Source organism: Mytilus galloprovincialis, chromosome 6 (assembly GCF_965363235.1).
Source record: "Mytilus galloprovincialis chromosome 6, xbMytGall1.hap1.1, whole genome shotgun sequence".
Lineage (NCBI taxonomy): Eukaryota > Metazoa > Mollusca > Bivalvia > Mytilida > Mytilidae > Mytilus > Mytilus galloprovincialis.
In genome coordinates this window covers 3,479,541-3,495,524 of record NC_134843.1, presented here as the reverse complement: position 1 = coordinate 3,495,524, position 15,984 = coordinate 3,479,541, and the positions used below count along the sequence as shown (strand labels likewise).

General features: G+C 32.8%; 1 protein-coding gene across 4 annotated transcripts in view; it reads left to right on the top strand.

Annotated features, from left to right (window-relative positions):
• LOC143078722 (CD109 antigen-like) overlaps window positions 1-15,984 on the top strand; it is a 356,264-nt gene that overhangs the window by 297,041 nt on the left and 43,239 nt on the right. Inside the window, exons 21-22 of one of the 4 annotated variants that reach the window (XM_076253652.1) lie at window positions 1,890-1,941; window positions 12,556-12,703. In XM_076253652.1, the coding sequence (XP_076109767.1) occupies window positions 1,890-1,941; window positions 12,556-12,703 (200 nt within the window). Of the gene's footprint in view, window positions 1-1,889; window positions 1,942-7,685; window positions 7,849-9,957; window positions 10,103-12,555; window positions 12,704-15,984 lie in introns of all 4 variants that reach the window. The other 3 variants (XM_076253654.1, XM_076253653.1, XM_076253651.1) reach the window with 3 other exon arrangements.

Here is a 15,984-nt window from a genome sequence, read left to right as displayed (position 1 = left end):
TTTCTTACCCCAGAAGTAGATTACCTTAGCCGTATTTGGCACAACTTTTTGGAATTTTAGGTCCTCAATGCTCTTCAACTTTGTATTTATTTGGCTTTTTTAACTATTTTGATATGAGCGTCACTGATGAGTCTTATGTAGACGAAACGCGCGTCTGGCGTATAAAATTATAATCCTGGTACTTTTGATAACTATTTACACCACTGGGTCGATGCCACTGCTGGTGGACGTTTCGTCCCCGAGGGTATCACCAGCCCAGTAGTCAGCACTTCGGTGTTGACATGAATATCAATTATATGGTCATTTTTATAAATTTTCTGTTTAAAAAACTTTGAATTTTTCGAAAAACTAAGGATTTTCTTACCCCAGAAGTAGATTACCTTAGCCGTATTTGGCACAACTTTTTGGAATTTTAGGTCCTCAATGCTCTTCAACTTTGTATTTATTTGGCTTTTTTAACTATTTTGATATGAGCGTCACTGATGAGTCTTATGTAGACGAAACGCGCGTCTGGCGTATAAAATTATAATCCTGGTACTTTTGATAACTATTTACACCACTGGGTCGATGCCACTGCTGGTGGACGTTTCGTCCCCGAGGGTATCACCAGCCCAGTAGTCAGCACTTCGGTGTTGACATGAATATCAATTATATGGTCATTTTTATAAATTTTCTGTTTAAAAAACTTTGAATTTTTCGAAAAACTAAGGATTTTCTTACCCCAGAAGTAGATTACCTTAGCCGTATTTGGCACAACTTTTTGGAATTTTAGGTCCTCAATGCTCTTCAACTTTGTATTTATTTGGCTTTTTTAACTATTTTGATATGAGCGTCACTGATGAGTCTTATGTAGACGAAACGCGCGTCTGGCGTATAAAATTATAATCCTGGTACTTTTGATAACTATTTACACCACTGGGTCGATGCCACTGCTGGTGGACGTTTCGTCCCCGAGGGTATCACCAGCCCAGTAGTCAGCACTTCGGTGTTGACATGAATATCAATTATATGGTCATTTTTATAAATTTTCTGTTTTAAAAAACTTTGAATTTTTCGAAAAACTAAGGATTTTCTTACCCCAGAAGTAGATTACCTTAGCCGTATTTGGCACAACTTTTTGGAATTTTAGGTCCTCAATGCTCTTCAACTTTGTATTTATTTGGCTTTTTTAACTATTTTGATATGAGCGTCACTGATGAGTCTTATGTAGACGAAACGCGCGTCTGGCGTATAAAATTATAATCCTGGTACTTTTGATAACTATTTACACCACTGGGTCGATGCCACTGCTGGTGGACGTTTCGTCCCCGAGGGTATCACCAGCCCAGTAGTCAGCACTTCGGTGTTGACATGAATATCAATTATATGGTCATTTTTATAAATTTTCTGTTTAAAAAACTTTGAATTTTTCGAAAAACTAAGGATTTTCTTACCCCAGAAGTAGATTACCTTAGCCGTATTTGGCACAACTTTTTGGAATTTTAGGTCCTCAATGCTCTTCAACTTTGTATTTATTTGGCTTTTTTAACTATTTTGATATGAGCGTCACTGATGAGTCTTATGTAGACGAAACGCGCGTCTGGCGTATAAAATTATAATCCTGGTACTTTTGATAACTAGTAACATTTTCAAAGCAGTTTATTATATCAACAACAGTCAATAGTTCTGTTATGTCGTAGATAGAAAATATTCATCATTGAGTAAAGATCTTAAAATTATTCGAGAAGACATAAAAATAAATCATTTGTTCCAAAAAATCATCGTAACTTGAGAAGAAAAAACTTCCTTCACATGCATCACACTTGACATACACATGAAATAAGATTTTTTTTAATGGTATTTGAATCATAACCTTGTAATTGTTATGCATATTTTTCCTCTGTTTTTAGACTGTCGGTATAGTATATATGACAGATGCACATGTAGCTGAAACCAATGATGGTAAGATGTTTAAATCAGGCTTTATTAATCATCTTTTATTATCACAAGAACTTTTTATCATTTTTCATTTCCGACACATTAGTGGCTTTCATATGGCTCAGATCATACTAATCATTGACTGGGGCTATATATGTGTATCTCTTTCACATAAGCTTAAGACTTAATATATATATATATACTTTACTGCTGTCCACATCTAATACAATTCACAGTATTAAGAAAAGCTTGTTACTAATAGTCATTGGTTTGAATTTTAATTACAAATTGGCCTTTTTTGTATATTGAAATTAATGATTTGATTCTAGAAAAAAAACATTTTTACAAAATACTCACTGTGATGAACTAAATTTTTCTTTTGACATACTTTGTTTTTTCATTGGGTAAGATCCTAGAACATTTTGGAATATGAACACCCTCAACAGAGTTGAAATACTTAAAAAATTGAATACAACAAACAACCTTACAAAGAATATTTTTAAGAGCGAATATTTTTATTCCAAACTGTAACATATTCTTGTAATGACAAGTTATAAGAGCAAATATTATTTGAAATATTTAAATACTTTTGGTTAGTTAAATCAAGGGTCAAACAGTAGCTGTATTATATATTCTCTTTTGAATAAACTTTCGGAATTTAGGTTGATCTTACCTATAGAGTTAACTGCCCAAATGAGAAAATCGTATTATTGGCTTATCATAGAAACTGTAACAGATAATGTCAAACGAAAGGATTGGAAATGTTCCTTTGTCCAGTGTGATACTATACTTCACTCTATCTGAAGAACCATTTTCTAAGATTTCACCTTAATATCGGAACGGACTCGGTCAGATGTTAAAACTGCAAGACCAGGGGTTTAAGTCATTCAACTTTGCTCAGTCGGAGCACAAAAATCATGGTCTGAGCATGAAATCCAGCATTTTTTTTTGGTTGATTTTGGAGTACTAGTATGAGTACAAAAAACTGACCGAAAACTTAATGACTTCAAGGCGTGAAAGGAGATTTATATCTGTCATAATAGTATGCAACTATATAACATTTTTATAAGTCTTGTAATCATCTGTAGGTGGGAATCTTTATTTATATCAATATGATGATGCAGCCGCTGATATGCCAAATAAAGTCCAAGGAGAACAAATCCAATCAGATTTATCGAATAAAGTTCGTAATTTGTTTCCAGAATCTTGGATCTGGTTGAATGATGTTGCAGGGTATGATTAGCAAACAGTTTCAAAATTAAGTTAAATTTGACTGCAAATGTAATGATCATTCGTCGTCTGTTTTAGCATTTTTAACTTGGTCAAATTATTCCAAATATATGTGATTGTGCATTGTGTTATAGTTCTATGGTAACACATTTTGTATTCTTGTCATTAAATTTTGCTTATGTGCATTGTCTATATGCCTTTTAGTGTTTCCTTCTTACATATGACATGGTTCTGTACTCATACATCCCGTCATTGTGTTATTGTGCTTTAGTAAATTTTTGTATTCTTGTCTCTCATATTTCCAAATGTTCTTTGCTGTATTCCATTTTTGTGTTTCTTCGTTACATATGATCTGACTCTTTACTTTTACATCCCATTAGTGTGTTATTGTGCTATAGTCAATTTGTTATTGTGCTATAGTCAATTTTAGTATTCTTGTCTTTCATTTTTGCTAGGGTGCTTTGTCGATATGCCTTTTTGTGTTTCTTTGTTACATATTTGTATGTTTGATATAGTGTTTGAGATTATCGCGCAGTGTTTGGCTGCTGTGCCCTTTTTGACATTGTTACCTTTTATGTCTGTTTTGTTCGCACATCGTTGTCGGTGTGGTGGAATTTTGTGCCAATGTCGTGCAGGTCGGAGGTTGAGCTAGGTATGGCGCTGTGAAAAAGAAGGCGTAAACATCCTCTTTGATTGGGTTAAGACTGAAATGTCATTGCTGCAAATCAGATTTAGCAAAGATTTTGAAAATGCTACCACTCAACTGTCTTCAAAGACCCAAATGTTGATAAGCACCTGTTTGATCATATACCATATTGATATTTTGCCTCTTAAAAATACCCTTCTAAAGCAAGATATCTTTTCTTGTTTGTAAATCATATAATTTGAAGGTATTGAAAAGTGCGTTCTCTATTCATAATTTACCTGTTAACCCAAGCTTATTTTTTCACATAAAATTTTGCGTATGTTTCTGGAAAAGTCGGTAACTGGTTATTTGTCAGATTTACTGTCCAATATTATTTGGTAATTTCTATTATTGATATTATGCCTCATTAAAACGGAAAGTCCCTAATCAAATGGCAAAATCAAATGATAAAACACATCAAACGAATGGACAACTGTCATAAACCACGAAAATTGGGATTGATTTTATGGATGATGGTCCCAACCGTTTAGGAAAAAGGGGTCCAAAACAAGCATTTTTCTAGTTTCGGAATAATAACTTGTGTATAAGTAATTCGATTGCTCTGAAATTGTACTTCAATGTTAAATACCACAAACAACTTTGCATTTTTCTAGTTTCCAGACAATAACTTGTTTTTTGGATACGATTGCTTTCAAGCAATCTGTATACTTATACGAGTTGTTCGGGGCATTGCCCTCACGTCAATCGTTTTATTGTAAACATTATGGAACATCTCAGATTTTTATGATTGTCTTGCTTTAAAAGGTAAAAACAAACAAAGGGATTGAACTTAAACAACTTTACTATAATGTTCTTTTCATAATCTTCATGTTTGATATTTCTATTGACTTATATGCGTGTTTTAACAGAATTAAGCAGTATTTATATTTAGTGTTTTTATGAATTTAGAAACACGTCAGAGGGAATTCCCCAGTTTTGATAGAAATGCGAAGGATCTCTGAATTCCGATAAATCTATTTTTGTCATATAAGAACTGAAGTGGAGTTTCTCTTATATGTCACCGTTCTGAAACTGATATTTGATACTGTTCTTCCATAAAGAAATAGAGAGCCATCTAGGTCGTCTAATTAACATTTAATATATGTTCTTGCTCTATTGTTTGTTTAGGTAATTATGCGCATGCGTATAGTTTTCTTGACTTCAAGGGGTATTAGATTGAATGGTTGCTCTGGATTCCCCACTCAATTGATTGATTTAAAAATCATGGGATCGTTTCTATGTTTGTCTGCTACTGAGGGTTATTGTTGTTTCATAATTTTAAATCATATGCATCATTTAAATTAAAATAAATGTAGACCACATCGCAACACCCCTACGGCGAAATGGAGTCTTCAATATTATCATTTCGAGTTGTCTCCCTTCCGGAAGTGACCTCCGTAAATTCTGAAAACAAAACATGTCGAGAAAATTAACTCGTTCTGTCAATAAACGTCGTGTTATATTAAATCCGATCGCAATTTTAACCGAGGAATGTGTACGGAAAGGAGTTATGACCACTGACCCAAAGGAAATTAAATACTTTTAAAAGAGTTAGGAATGGGGTTCCTCCTAGAATCATCGTAGGAAAACATGTCAACACCGAAGTGCTGACTACTGGGCTGGTGATACCCTAGGGGACGACACGTCCACAAGCAGTGGCATCGATCCAGTGGTGTAAATAGTTAGCCTGATGCAATCTGAGAGGTCGAGCCTCATAAGGCTGCGATCAGGGAAGCATTTTATTGTACTTTATATTTAAAGCATTTACAAAAAAAAGAGACACGTTTTGCAGTTTGATGGAATATTTTAAGCGGGAGTGTCCCACCTCAATTCTCCCTCTCTATTTACTGGGATAGCTGCACTCACACACCATACTCTGTATACTCGTCTTTTGTTTACACTAATTACAAAAGTAGCTTTACATTATCTTATAATAAGCTTGTTTAGGTGTTGCCTATTCTATATATCATTTTTATTCATGGAGATTTACTTAGAGAGCTAGTTTTCAACTAATTTTGATATTTACAGTTTGCAATTAAAAAGATTCATGTAGTTTAGTTCATTTTGTAAGATATTTTAGTCGTGGTTAAATGAAACATGCATTCAAAAATTTCTATTGAAAGAATTAAATATATTTTTATATTGGTTGTATATTGGTATCACGTTGGCGTCGTCGTCGTCCGAAGACATTTGGTTTTCGCACTCTAACTATAGTAAAAGTAAATAGAAATCTATGAAATTTAAACACAAGGTTTATGACCATAAAAGGAAGGTTAAGATTGATTTTGGGAGTTTTGGTCCCAACAGTTTAGGAATAAGGGGCCAAAAAGGGCCCAAATAAGCATTTTTCTTGGTTTTCGCACAATAACTTTAGTATAAGTAAACAGAAATCTATGAAGTTTTAACATTAGGTCTATGACCACAAAAGTTAGGTTGGGATTGATTTTAGGAGTTTTAGTCCCAACAGTTTAGGAATTGGGGCCAAAAACAGGTCCCAAATAAGCATTTTTTTGGTTTTTGCACAATAACTTTAGTATAAGTTAATAGAAATCTATGAAATTTTAACACAAGGTTAATGACCACAAAAGGAAGGTTGGGATTGATTTTGGGAGTTTTGGTCCGAACGAATTAGAGGTCAAAAGGGTCCAAAATTAAACTTTCTTTGATTTCATCAAAAAATGAATTATTGGGGTTCTTTGATATGCCAAATCTAACCGTGTATTCAGATTCTTAAGTTTTGGTCCTGTTTTCAAATTGGTCTACATTAAGGTCCAAAGGGTCCAAAACTAAACTTAGCTCGATTTTAACAAAAATTGAATTCTTGGGGTCCTTTTATATACTGAATCTAACCATGTATTTAGATTTTTAATATTTGGGCCCCGTTATCAAATTGGTGCACATTGAGGTCTAAAGGGTTTAAAATTGAACATTATTTGATTTCATCAAAAATTGAATTCTTGGGGTTCTATGATATGCTGAATATAACCATGTATTTAGATTTTGGATATTGGAACATAATAGGTAAATGTTCAATTTAAGTTTTTAAGTATAAGTTCTTACACCACATTTATTCTGTGTCAGAAACCTATGTTGTGTCAACTATTTAATCACAATCCAAATTCAGAGCTGTATCAAGCTTAAATGTTGTGTCCATACTTGCCCCAACTGAGCATCTTGTTAATGTTGAAGGCATAATGCTAAACATTAATAACAGTCCTAGACTGTAAGCTATATTGCAGTCACCTTTTCCGTTCGCAAATCATTTCGTCTTACAAAGATATCTGTCTAAATTTGCCCATGTACTACTTAACAGAGGGACTTCACGTTTGGTCAGAAGCTTTTTTTTTTTATCTGTGAGACAGATAATTGCTGTTTGCGATACGTTAATATTTCAATAAATATTGAATGCAATTTCAAAATTTCATTGCATATTTCTCCTTTAACGCGTACCATTATGAATACAAATTTATTCAACAAGTAGGAAGTGGTTGAAATGTTTGAGGTTTTTTTTTGGGGTTTTTTTTTTCAGACACTTACTTCCTGTTTTCGATACTTTAAATCACGAGGGAATATATTTTTAATACACGAACGTGTGCATTCTTATTTTTCTTGGAATATTAATTATTTGGATTTTTATGTTCAACATAACAGCTTTGTTAGTTTAACCTCCTGCTTTATCAACCATTTCAGCGATCAAAATTTTTGATTTGATGAATGCAATTTGGTAGTTTTAATGTGTTATTTTATATGACATATTAGATAGAAACTATTTGATTAAACAACAACAAAAAGTGACATACACTGGTTAATTATTGATAATTCACGAATCTTCACGCCCTTTACATTTACATAGCTATTATGTATGACATGGTGGTTCAAGAAGCTGCTGGCAGACCTATTATTGGAAACAAAGTAAATGATGGCTTAGCAGAAAAAATGCCAACAGAATCAGAATCATCAAACAATGTTCGTAAAAACTTTCCTGAAAGCTGGATCTGGTTGAATGAAGTAACAGGGTGAGATAAGAGTACATGTTACACAATCCAAGTTCAAAAATGGCTGCAAAAGTAAACTATTGACGTGTTTCATACCATTTGAACTGTTTAGATATATGCTATACAAGATTTTTGAGATTGAAATAAAAAGAGAGGTCACAATTATCACAAGGGAATACCTTTCTGTAGAACTTTAAAGATGCCATTCATAGGCCAAGATATGTTTATGTGGACGAATGCTGATTTTTTGGAATCCATATATTTCGGTTAAAAGTAGGATGTGACGATACGCCCAGTTATTTATGTTTCAATTACCATAAAAAAAGTCACTGCGCATTTCATTATATGTTTCCTGGTTTGTATTATGTAGAAGTACTTATAATTTTCATAAATAGTTAATATCCATGTAACATATTAATATTGTACTGGCTTCAGTGATCGGAAAAGCTCTACTAAAGTTCATCATCGGATCAACTAGCATCAAAAGGTCATAACATTTCGCATGGTAATTGTTGTCGAACCAGATTTTTCCAGGAAAATACCTCCTTTTTTCAAATAAACAGCAAGAAGTAGTTTTTTGGCATTCTCAAGTTAGAAGCATTAATGCATCAAAATAATACAGAAAGATATAACAGTTGTTGTCCATTCGTTTGATGTGTTTTATTATTTGATTTTGCCATTTGATAAGGGACGTTTCGTTTTGAATTTTCCCCGGATTCTTAATATTTTTCTCGTTCTAAACATGCATGGAACATTTCCCATTGGACGTTAAGCAACCAAGAATCAATCAATTATTGATCACCTGGCCATGATATTATTTTTTTAAGTTTTCATGATTATGTTGTTTTTTTTTGGGCGTACTTCGAGTAGTTGCTGAAATCTTCCGGGGGAAGACTAGGAATACATTTCTTAATAGGATATATCAGACCTTGACCTAGGATATATCAGACCTTGACCTAATTTTCATTATAAGTTGGTCAACTGATAATGTTACTTTCTCAGATACTATAAAAAAAAACAAACTATATAGGTGTATTCAATGATTGTTAGGTGCCAATGTCCCTCCTCTTAAAAGTTTCATTAAGCCTTTTTATAGAACTTCGGTCAAACCTACAGACACTGTAGGTTAATGTTATTTATTTGCTGTGTTAAGTAATTGAGTGAAAAGTGACACCACAGACAGATGCTATCAAACTTGATCTTATTGAAATTGATAATGAAGTACATATATTGCGGCATTGATCTTAAATTTGCAATATCAAATTTAATTATTATTGGTAAAAGAGGCGAGACATGTTCATGTGTACAGTCTTGTACCACCATTAAGATGTTACGTCTGGTACAAGATATCCGAATAAGTTCCTCACTTTTGGATATTCTTATTCTGATTTCTTTTAGAACTTTGAATATTTATAAAGACACAAACATATCTTTTACAATCTTACTGTAAATTATAAGCCTGCTTTTCCTTGATGAGTTTTTCTTTTATTGCTGTGGTTAGCAGGAAGGAATAGATATTATCCACTTGCTTCGCTCTTTTGCTGTAATGGGAGATTTTCACAAAAAACTTTTCATGCACTGTATACTCGTCTTCTGTTTGTACTAAATACTAGCGTATGCTCATTTAAGTACCATAAATCATGCTTGCTTTTTTGCAGACTTTGAATTATATTATGCTCATTAAAACTTGATATTCAATTTTCAGCTGAGTCAGATTTAAATAGGCTACCTTCATGTATGAATTATTTTAGAAAGAATTGGATTAAGACCTGAAAATTAGCTTGTATCTAGAAAAGACTTTTGCAGGAAATAAATTATGATTTATGTTTTTACGAAAATGATAATTTACAGGTTATAAATATATTATTTTATTGGAACTTTTTGTTTTTTGCATTTCATGTTTCTTAAATCCTTTTTCTTTTATTTCTAGACATATGAGATCGATATGATATACTTAAATTTTGTATTGTATTTCCATTATAAACCTGATTTTTAAAACAAACAAAAAATGACTTAAAAACAGTTTTAAAAAATACAGGAATGTCATCCTATACATTCTGTTAAATTTGGCGTACATTGGCTGCAATATGTCACAGATTAATACGCCATATAATATATATCTATATATAGATTATGAAATAATGTTTGCCATGGCTGGTGGTGCTCCTGTTCAAAGAAAAGATAAAGTAGAAAACATACCGGTAGAATCAGAATCATCTGACAAAGTTCGTAAAAACTTTCCAGAATCTTGGATCTGGTTAAATGACGTAACAGGGTGAGACAAAACAACAGATCATAAAATCCAAATTTATATCTGGCTGCAAATGTGACCTATGGCTGTTAAATTGAATTTTTGAATTGTTAATATCAATGCAATATAATATTTAGGCCATTGAAAAAAATACAGAGAAATAAATTGCAAGGAAAAAATTGTTCCAAAAACTGGTTAACAGATTAATTGATTCAGTATCGGATGTTGCAATGGATTAGATTTATTCAGGTTCAAAACTGTATGCAAGTCAGGAATCTGACAGTTGTTAGCTATTCGTTTAATGTGTTGAGCTTTGGATTTTGACATTTGAATCAGGACTTTCTGTTTTGAATTCTCCTCGACGTTGGGTATTTTTGTGATTTTATGTTTTGTGTTTTTTTTTTTTGGTTTTGCTGTAGTAGTTCATAATTTGTTCAAAAGATCCTTCAGTCCTAGTAGCTTCAAAATGTATTCATAAAGTTTGAAGCATTATGTTTGCTGCCTTTTATCGGTCATACTATAAAGGTTCATAACTTGGTCAAAATAATGCTAGAATCTTCGATGTCTCAAAATGTATTTATGAAGTTTAAAGCATTATGTTTTGCAATCCTTTATCAGTAATGCTGTAATGGTTCATAACTTTTCAAAAGATTGCTCCAATCTTAAATGTTACAAAATGTATCTATGAAGTTAAGAGGGTTATGCTTTATCTTTCGGTCATGCTGTGATTATTCCTATTTTTGTCAAAAGATTATTTAAATCTTAGATGCCACAAAATGTATTATGTGTTGCTTCCATCTATCGGTAATGCTGAAATAGGCTGAAATGATTCATAATTTGTTCAAAAGATTAAAAGATTTGAGCTCTATGGTAGAATTTATTGTCTTTTTGACATATTCCACATTACCATTCTTAATTTTATTCAATTTTGAGATGCCACAAAATGTATTCATGAAGAACTATCTATACTTGACCGTAGCTTGTATTTGATTTGGTTAAGTTGTTTTTCAATTTTTTTATTGACAAGTTTTGCTGTATTTTAATTGACAACTTTTGATATGATGTTGGCCATGCTGAAGGATTCCCAAGGATTGATGCTTGAAATGCAATGCCCAGCGTATAAGTTAACATTTGTGTTTGATTAGATACATTACATCAGAATATATGAGTAAAGTCAAAATTGAACAAGTACGCTAAGGATGTAGTATTAGTAGAACGTTTAAAATTCTTGTTTTAGGATGATTATTTGGTTTCTCTAATCTTTTGTTCTGATCTAGTATAAACAGTTGCTTAGTATTTGTTAAAATAAATTGAGAAATATCTCACGGCACCATTTACATTCAGTACTGCAGCAGATCACCAAGTCAGTGAGGTTTTGTTGTAAAGAAAGAAAGACCTATCTACATGTAAGTCTGCAGTAAAACAAGACCTATCTACATGTATGTCTGCAGTAAAGAAAGACATATCTACATGTATGTCTGCAGTAAAGAAAGACCTATCTACATGTATGTCTGCAGTAAAGAAAGACCTATCTACATGTATTTCTGCAGTTAAGACCTATCTACATGTATGTCTGCAGTTTAATTACGATCATACTTGTTGATCCAACTGAAACTGACTTTATTGTTCAGTCGATGCATTTTTCATGTTTTCGTTTGTGCACTATTAAAAGATCTAAAGTGAGTGGTACACGATTCTATAAGCTTCTCTTGCCTCGTGTTTCTTCTTTTCCGTTCTTCGTCATATAACTGAAAGCATTATTAAAACAATTGATACCATTGGATTCAAAAGTGCATTTTATAGAGAGAAAAATACAACAACGTTATTGTTTAGCGAGATAACAGATCTAAAGGGGGAGGGACGTGATCAATTCAAAATAGTACTTGTAGTCGAAACCTCGTTTGAAGTCTTCTTGTGTCATATCTTTATGGGTTTTTGTTGGGGTTGTGTTTCAAAATTTTATATTGAAGGCTGATGATAGATTGGAAAGTTTCCGTCTAGTTAATCAATTTTAGATTTACATAGACGTTTTGAACTTTTTATAGTTGAAAATGAGTTTCGACTGTGTTTTGGACATAATGCCCTCCTTTTGTTATTGTCGTCCTCACGTATTTCCTAGATATAAATATGCGGTTTGATTTCGCCAAAATTAAAAACATTGTTATTGAACGAACGTGTAGTCTAAACTACAAAGATTATGAGCATACTTTCATCAAAAGCAAATAAGGAATTGTCTTGCTTAATGTTTTTAGATAATGGTTTCAAGTAATTACTCCAGATCATATTGATTCAAGTTTGACTTTGCTTCTTAAAACGAATTCACAGGACATGAATGCTTCCATTACACATACTTTAAAGAAGTGAACTGTTCCATTTTTAACCTTGGGTCACATCAAATTTCTGTCAAATAATACTCCCCTATGAGATCTGTATGCTTCATTTAATCTGTTGCACTGTACGTACATTATTGTTACAAGCAGGGCAAGTGATGGTACAAATTGAAATGGACCGAGGTAACGTTATGTTCAAAGGGGACAAGGTAAATGAAGCTGGAATCATGGAACCAAACAATCAGGTTCGAAAAAGTTTTCCTGAAACATGGATATGGATAGATGATTCGACTGGGTAAATATACCAAAGTTTTTTATGTTATTCCTGTTATATGTACACGTTTGATGGAACAATTAACATGAGAAAACCTGAATGTCAATTGTACTGTTATAAGCGTGTATGTTATTAAGAGTAACCATCCCCTTTATTTTCCACATGACAAGCGTCATGTTGAATTGGTTTGTGTAGATCATTGTTGTTAAGAGGTAAATTTTTACTAAAAAGTAATAGTCAGCTGATGTTGTTATTGTCGTCAGATAATAGACATTCACATTAGATGAATACAATCGTGCTTTGTCTTCATGTGGGTATTGTTTATTGAGTTATATTTAAGTATAACCTTGATTCTGGATTTTATGTATATCATTTTGCAGTTTTGTGTTACAAATATTTACCGTTAGATGTAAAATCAATCAAGCGAATCGTTATGTATGCTATTCCTTTGTCTTGAAATTAAAAATGACAAATGTGCATGCTTTATTTTACATTTGTTGTTGATAGTTTCTGTACATGTATCCCCCAGTCTTTGTACATGCATTCCCCTTTTTGTGAAGTACTTTCTTCCGAACAAGAATTGATCAGCCTAATGAATGGAATAATCATAAAGTAAAAACTATTTGTCTTATAGTTCTGAATTAATCGAACTTTGCAGCCATATTTGAACTTGGATTTTATACACTTTCATTTATTAATTTATGCTACTGTTTATTGTATAATTGTTTTATATTGACGTTCAAATTCTCTGTAGATACCCATCAATGAAAACACATTCTATAACTTTGCAGTATTTTATTTTGCATTTATTTATATGTTAATATGACATTCTAATTTGTGAAATATTTGTCTCAAATATTGAAATACGATAATAGTTATCAAAGGTACCAGGATTATAATTTAGTACGCCAGACGCGCGTTTCGTCTACATAACACTCATCAAGCCAACCTTAAAAATATGTTTGTTTGCAGTTTTCCGACTGTACCTTCAGACTGAAGGGTCGGTAGGTAGGAAAAATATTTTATTTTATCAGCCAAAATACAGTTTAAACAAGCAGTTACACTAAACCAAGTTTCTTGTGAAGAAAAAGTAAATGGTCTGTACTGAAATGTTTTTAATGCATAAAAAAAAATTGGCAGAATAGCTCCTAAGGACATGTTTTAATTGAATTCACACAGGCCACACAGTTTGGGTATATTTAATATTGTAAGAAAGAGAATAATTGCAATGAGTGGCCGGGGCAGCCCCCCCTTATCCTAAAGGAGCATACTCATTGCAATCGAAGATAGATTTAATATAGAGAGAGTATATTTATTTTTCAAGCTAACCATTCATTTTCTCTACATCTTTGTGTAGTTAGGGTTGCTTCTTATTGATTTGGCATGATCTATATCCATTAGGCAGCAACCATTTGATTTTCTAAGGGGGGGGGGGGGGGGCTATGGTTTTTTTTTTGGAAAAAAAAGTTTGTTTCCAGTTTTTGGAAAAAAAAATATTGTTTTTGATTCTGAGAAAAACAAGAGGCTCTCAAGAGCCTGAATCGCTCACCTGGTAAACAATGCCTTATTGAACATATTGAACCATGCCAGGCAAACATGTACAGCTAACAATTCTTCAATATTACAAATATATATGACTTACTGTTTATAAATAAAGAAAATGAGACCAAAACACAAACACTTAAAACTTAGCAATGGACTGTGAAAATGAGGTCAAGTTCAAATAAAACCTGCGTAACCGACATATAGATCATAAAATATTTTCATACATAAATATAGTTGACCTAATGCATAAAGTATTAAAATGACAATTTTGGTCATATTAACCTATTTGTAGATCTTACTTTGCTGTTCGGGTCAATTGACAATTTTGGTCATATTTAACTTATTTGTAGATCTTACTTTGCTGATCATTTTTGCTGTTTACAGTTTATCTTTATCTATAATGATATTCAAGATAATGACCAAAAACTGCAAAATTTCCTTAAAATTACCAGTTAAGTGGCAGCAACCCAACAATGGTTTGTTTGATTCGTCTGAAAATTTCAGGGCTGATAGATCTTGACCTAATGAACATTTTTACCCCATGTCAGATTTGCTCTAAATGCTTTCGTTTTTGAGATATAAGCCAAAAACTGCATTTGACCCCTATGTTCTATTTAAAGTAAGGGCGGCCATGTTTTTTGACGGATCAAAAATTGAAGCACACACTTTGTGCAGGATAATCTAAGGAACTATCATGCTAAGTTTCATCCAAATCCATTCAGTAGTTTCAGAGGAGAAGATTTTTTAAAGTTAGCAAATATGATGAACAAATTGTGAAACATTGTCATTAAAGGACATTAACCCCTTAAGGGGTCAATTGACAATTTTGGTCATATTAACCTATTTGTAGATCTTACTTTGCTGATCATTTTTGCTGTTTACAGTTTATCTTCATCTATAATTATATTCAAGATAATGACCAAAAACTGCACAATTTCCTTAAAATTACCAATTAAGTGGCAGCAACCCAACAATGGTTTGTTTGATTCATCTGAAAATTTCTGGGCTGATAGATCTTGACCTAATGAACAATTTTACCCCATGTCAGATTTGCTCTAAATGCTTCCGTTTTTGAGATATAAGCCAAAAACTGCATTTGACCCCTATGTTCTATTTTAAGTAACGGCGGCCATGTTTTTTGACGGATCAAAAATCGAAGCACACACTTTGTGCAGGATAATCTAAGGAACAATCATTTTAAGTTTCATTCAAATCCATTCAGTAGTTTCAGAGGAGAAGATGTTTGAAAAATTGTTAACGACGACGACGACGACGGACGCCAAGTGATGAGAAAAGCTCACATGGCCTTTTAGGCCAGGTGAGCTAAAAAATTGTTTGTTTCACCCTCAGCTGCCACTATATATAATGATAAAATTGAAAGAAAAAAATTGTTTTCGACTTGTCGCGAAAAAAATAGATTGTTTTTCGCCGAAGGCGAAAACAAAATTTGTCCAGAAAAAAAAACCATAGACCTCCCCCCCCAGAAAATCAAATGGTTGCTGCCTTAACATCCATGAAGATTTAAGTCGCGGAGGAGTACCCGATTTGTTTGAGACAGAATGGTTATCGTGTCAGTTATGAATATCCGCTGCATCATCGTCAATGATATCATCACACATCATTACATGTGCCTGAATTTGTATAAACAGTTTACTAATAAACTTTTTTGTTTGTTATTTGTCTTAAAATTGACACGAGACGACAGCGTAAAGTACTCCTCCGTGACTTCATGGATACATGTAAACAATTTCCATGTG